Raw genomic sequence first — 6000 nt, 5'->3', positions numbered from 1 at the left:
CAGCCCTGGTCAATAAGTCAAAGCAAGTAAAGTAAAGTAAAGTAAAAGTAATCTTGTTTAAATTCGGGTTGCATATTTACATAATAACAAGGAACATGAGCTCTTAACTGCTTAAGTTTAGTCATATTTTTTTTTTCGATAGATCGTTCGAATAAACTTTTGAAATAAAATATGATGATTATTATATTTAAACGATTAATCGTTTAATATGAAAAATCTTACTCACCAATGTAATCCACGTTATAGTATCATAATATACACTTGTTTAAAATTTTGGAACATCGTAGGTGTGTTCGAATAATAATTATCACTATAAATGTACCTAGTATTATACCCGACAAAAAAGAAATGCACCACCCTTCAAATTGAAATTCGAATATAAAATGTATAATATGAAATGTATAATAATAAAAATATCTGATAAGATAAATATGTCACCATCAAAATATTTTATTTTCAGTTTAGCTGAGAGTACTAAAAAGAAAATTAAGTGGGCATATAACCTTTTCAACACATGGAAAACACAAAGAAATGCCATAGCCGTAGCTGATCTCAGTCTTAATATAAGTATTATTTCACCAGATCTAGAAGTGATGACAAAGGATGAATTGTGTTTTGCTCTTTCTAGGTTCATCTGTGAGATCAAAAAAGAAAACGGAGAAGAATATCCCGGTCAAACCCTTTACGAAATTTTAATAAACATACAGTTATATTTAGAGGGAAAGGGGAAATATTTCAAATTTCTAAACGAAGATTGTTTTATCCAAATAAAGAATACACTCGATCACACTATGAAAGAACGAGCGAGATCTGGTTTAGGAACTCACAAGAAAAAAGCACAGGAAATTACTTACGACGAAGAAAACATGCTATGGGAGAAAGGAATTCTAGGAAATACTACTCCGCAAAAGCTCCTTGATACGACTATTTATTTATTTGGTTTAAATTTTGCTCTTCGTGCTGGAAAGGAGCATCGAGATCTAAGATGGGAAAACAGTCAAATATCAGAGCACACGGATACAAATGGTGACTCCTACCTTGTATACAGAGAGGATGTTTCCAAGTCAAACCAAGGCGGACTGAAATCGCGGAAGTGCAAGCAAAAAGTGGTTTTTGCTTATGAGAACAAAGACAATCCTGACAGATGTATTGTAAAATTTTATAGAGACTACATATCTCATTGGTAGGTTTCCTTTAGCGACAAAGATTAAATTGCCAGTGTACTTTTTTTTATTGTCAACAATTTACCTTAAAATGCTAGCTTTTAGATTTCTTCCTACATGTTCTATTCTCAAAACAAGTAATTTTTCATGAATAAATTTTGCACAACTTGTAGCTTGAAAAAAACACAGGGACCTATATAATAAGAATAAGGAGATGTGGTATGATGCCAATGAGACAATTATCCACCAAAGTTCAAATAAAGTGGATGTAAGCAATTAGACAATCGTACAGCATTCAAGAACGAGAAAATCCTATACCGTATAGTTGGCTATTAAAGGCCCAAACATGAAAAAAAAGAAACAATTCAATTAAGAAAACTAAAGTCTTAATTTATTACAAAACAATTTTAGAAAAGAATATGACAGACATGAACCAACGACCACCACTGATCTATAGGCTCCTGATGGGATAGGCACATAAAAGTAAATAAAAAACCAAGAAAGGGGAAGGTTTAGTAAGTCCTTGGATTATACTTGAAAGATATTATAAAGTGTTTTGTATTTTTCAGCCCAGAAAAAAGACCAAAAAATGCCTTTTACTTGAAACCCATACCAAAATCGACTGGACAAGTTTGGTTTGCTGCTATGCCCGTGGGTATAAATATGCTGACAGCAACAATTGCAGGGTTATGCAAAGAAGCCGGACTAAAGGGATTCAGGTCGAACCACTCGCTTCGTGCCACTGCTGCTACCAGGTTATATGAAGATGGTCAGGACGAACAGCTGATATCTGAAATAACAGGCCACAAAAGTAAGGCAGTTCGCGAATATAAAAGAACAAACACCGAAATGAAACGAAAGGCCAACCAGACGATCAACAGTAAGCCGTCAGAACAAAAGAAACCCCGTTCAGAACTACAAATAAACAGTGCACCGTCTACCTTTCAAGTGGATGGCAATAATATCAACATAACGCTTCAAGTAAACTTTGGGAATTCAAAGTAACGTGTGAAGGATTTTTATTTCAATGCTGTTTAAGACACAACTGAGTCGTGGACCAACTATCATGTGAAATAAATTTATGTACATGTACAAATATCTGATCTTTTTCATAAAGTGTCTTATGAATAAGAATATGTGGTATGAGTGCTTATGCCTTCATTGAATGTTGCTCGTGAACCGTTAAAATGTTATCAATCACATTTTTTACTACACACAATAAAATTTAGAACGGAAATGTGTCAAAGAGACAACAACCCGACCAAAGAGCAGAAAACAAGCATTTTATTCAATTGAGTTTCCAACCAAACAAATTCTGGGTGCTTTTGTTATCAGTTCTACGGAAGCGTATTAGCGCCACAAAGGTTTGCGTTAACGCAAACATAAGAAAAAAACATAAAAAAATAAATTTCGTGGCGCTTATACGCTTCCGTACAATTCTTCTGTGTTCTGTATTGTCAACAACATTTGTTTATTGGTAAACATCAGTCATTTCTTCGCTTGTAATGTAATCTACTCACTCATCTCTTCAATTCAATGAACCATAGTGAGTAGTGTTACATTACAAATAGGTCAAAACTTCAGTGGATTCTTGAAAAATAATCAACTGTTTCTTGAATAGATGACGTCACAACAATGGTTTAATTCCATTGGAATGAATATCACAGTATATGTTCCTAACGGAATAAATGATGTAGAATATTAGTTCCAACACGGACAGATATTATGACATTGTTTATAACAAAGTTTTTGTGGAACACCTGTTAGACGGAACAAATATACGTTGACACTTTGACCGTCATGATTATTTATGATGCAGACGAAAGTTTCCATTCTGTGTATATTTTATAAATTCAGGGTTCTCTCTAAGAATTTTTTAAGGCGAGTCCAGCAGTCAGAAGATGAAATGTTATTGATATATGACATGCTTTTAGTCTCCATGAGAAAATAAAGCAAGGATGATAAAAAAAACTCTAAACCTTAATGCAATTTTGAGACATTTTTGTAAGACAACCCCTATCACCGTTTTTAGTGGAATTCTTAGTAAAATAATTTAGGTAGACTTTGGTAGATGTACTTGTACATAATGTAACTTGGATCGGTCATCAGATACTAGAAAAAATTTCATATTTAAAATGAATGATTTTTATATGAATGCTTTAGAAAAAGTTGAGGTATACTGTTTTACCTGTGTGTCAGTCAGTCAGTCCATCCCATAAATATTTATATAAAATTTGGAGAATCTTTATTATGGCTATTTACCAAATTTTCCTTTGATCTTACTGACTCAGCACAGTAGAGTGATATTAAAATTTATTGCTAGAAACTAAGGGTGCACATGCCATTCGTCGTCATAGGTAAAATAGCAATAAACAGTTTATCATTGGTCATGTGATCTGGATTTTTCTCACTTTCGACGTACCGGGTCACAGTCTTCACACGCTTAACCACAAGTCCTACGGCATTGGCTTGCAAAATTGCCTCTGTCTTGTACAATTATTCCCTTCAAGCCAACAGAATCAAACTAAATTTTCAAAATATTGAGCGTCTGACTTTTCGACTCAAAGGTTAAGCGTGAAGGCTGAATTATTGCTCAAGCGAGAAAATCAATCTGGTCGAGATGACCAACAATAATCTTTACATATTGAAAATGTTCTACAATATAAAGCAAATTGATAATGAATTGAATGAATAATAGGGGAGCATTTAGCGGTTTCTACTTATAATGGGGACTTTATGTTTTTGGGGATAATCAGTACCAGCATTGTTGTATAAATTGATTGTATGAATAAATTTACAGTTTATTATACTTGTTCATAAAAATATTGTAATTCTCATATCTTTGTGTAATTGCCAATGAAGGATTGTAATGTGTTCTCATATCTTTGTGTTATTACCAATGAAGGATTGTAATGTGTTCTCATATCTTTGTGTTATTACCAATGAAGGATTGTAATGTGTTCTCATATCTTTGTGTTATTGCCAATGAAGGATTGTAATGTGTTCTCATATCTTTGTGTTATTGCCAATGAAGGATTGTAATGTGTTCTCATATCTTTGTGTTATTGCCAATGAAGGATTGTAATGTGTTCTCATATATTTGTGTTATTGCCAATGAAGGATTGTAATGTGTTCTCATATCTTTGTGTTATTGTCAATGAAGGATTGTAATGTGCAATAAAGTTTGTCTGATTGATATCCTCTTTCTCGTTTTTGTTAAGGGGCCTCGGTGGCCGAGTGGTTTAAGTAGTTACTACTGTAATCACTAGCCAGTCAACACTGAGGTTGTGAGTTCGAACCCCGCTCGTGCGGGTGCACTCGACTCCAATCTTAATTGACTAGGATTGTCAGTTTTCCTATCGAAGGTCGGTGGTTTTCTCCGGGCACTCCGGTTCCTCCACCAATAAAAACTGGCCGCCACGAAGTAGCCCAAAAGCGGTGCTTCAAAGTGGCGTTAAAACACCAAAAATCAAAATGAAATCGTTTTGTTAAAAGTATCTATTGCAGCACCATCTTTGGTATATCTTGAAATAATGATTTTGAAAAAGTAATAATAATTCTTATTGTTCAGTTATGACTAGTTGATTAGATTGCTGAATTAAACATGTAGATACGGATTTAATCTTTAATCTTTATATATATAAAGAAACAAATATATGTGATATGTCTTTGAAGCCATGGATGTGTCATTAATTGATCGAAGAAATCAAATATTGTAAAGCATATGATTATATTTATCTTGGGGGGGGGGGGGGGGGGGGGGGGTAGAAAAAATATATACGTTTCTTCATTGAGTGATGAATGCCACACTTCTATTGTGGTAAAATCATGAGGTAGAGAATTCTGGTGTAAATGATGGAAGCTTCCCCTTCATGCATTGATGCAAGAAACTACTTTTGAAAACCTGAATACTCATTTTACATTTGGTTTATGCAGTGATGTCACTGTAAACCTAAAATCATATCTGTCTAACATCTGTAAATGTTCTAACGAAGTGCCACATTAACATGATTAATGAATTACAATTCATGTGATAAAAAGTAATGAAGCTTCAATGCATGTTTATTTGTCAACTGAATCGGTAGGGGTTAGGGGAAACAAACCTATTTTTTATTACATGTTTATAAGTACTTGCTTGTTGTAACTTGGAATATTAAAATACAATTTCGAAAATATAATAAACAGCTGCGCCATGAGCGCATGATACGCCCGTCGTCTTGTGTGTAAATTTGTATGCAATAAGCATAAATAGTTTCTGACATACCGCGTGACATGCGAAAACCCCCTCTTTTTTTTTTACAAAAAACTCAATATCTATAAAATAAAATTTTGAATCAAAACCAAAAAGTATACAGATCTTTAGATTAATATAACTAAGAAGTGTGTAAAATTTTAAGCAATAATCATAAATCGTTTTTGAGATACGGCGCGACATGTGAAAACACCCCTTTTAAAAAAAAAAATCAATATCTCAAAAATAAAATTTGAATCAAAACCAAAAAGTATACAGATCTTTAGATTAATATAACTAAGAAGTGTGTAAAATTTTAAGCAATAATCATAAATCATTTTTGAGATATGGCGCGACATGAGAAAAACCCCTCCCCCTTTTTTTACAAAATACTCAATAACTCAAAAATAAAATTTTGAATCAAAACCAAAAAGTATACAGATCTTAAGGTTAATATAACTAAGAAGTGTGTAAAGTTTTAAGCAATAATCATAAACTGTTTTTGAGATACAGCGCGACATGTGAAACCCCCCCCCCCCTTTTTAACAAAATACTCGATAACTCAAAAATAAAATTTTGAATCATCACCAAAAAGTATACAGATCT

The 6000-nt window shown here is 33.2% G+C and overlaps 1 protein-coding gene across 1 annotated transcript in view; it reads left to right on the top strand.

Annotated features, from left to right (window-relative positions):
- Nucleotides 1-211: 211 nt before the first annotated feature.
- Nucleotides 212-6000, top strand: part of LOC127732283 (zinc finger MYM-type protein 3-like) — a 42255-nt gene continuing 36466 nt past the window's right edge. The window contains exons 1-2 of the mRNA XM_052241359.1: nt 212-1183; nt 1733-1849. Coding sequence (XP_052097319.1) covers nt 384-1183; nt 1733-1849 — 917 coding nt within the window. The 5' untranslated portion in view covers nt 212-383. The remainder of the gene's footprint in view (nt 1184-1732; nt 1850-6000) is intronic.

The sequence above is a fragment of the Mytilus californianus genome, unplaced genomic scaffold (assembly GCF_021869535.1).
Source record: "Mytilus californianus isolate M0D057914Y unplaced genomic scaffold, xbMytCali1.0.p SCAF_23, whole genome shotgun sequence".
NCBI classification, from domain to species: Eukaryota; Metazoa; Mollusca; class Bivalvia; order Mytilida; family Mytilidae; genus Mytilus; species Mytilus californianus.
The sequence above is the reverse complement of the archived record's forward strand: the minus strand, read 5'-3'. Positions and strand labels throughout refer to the sequence as shown.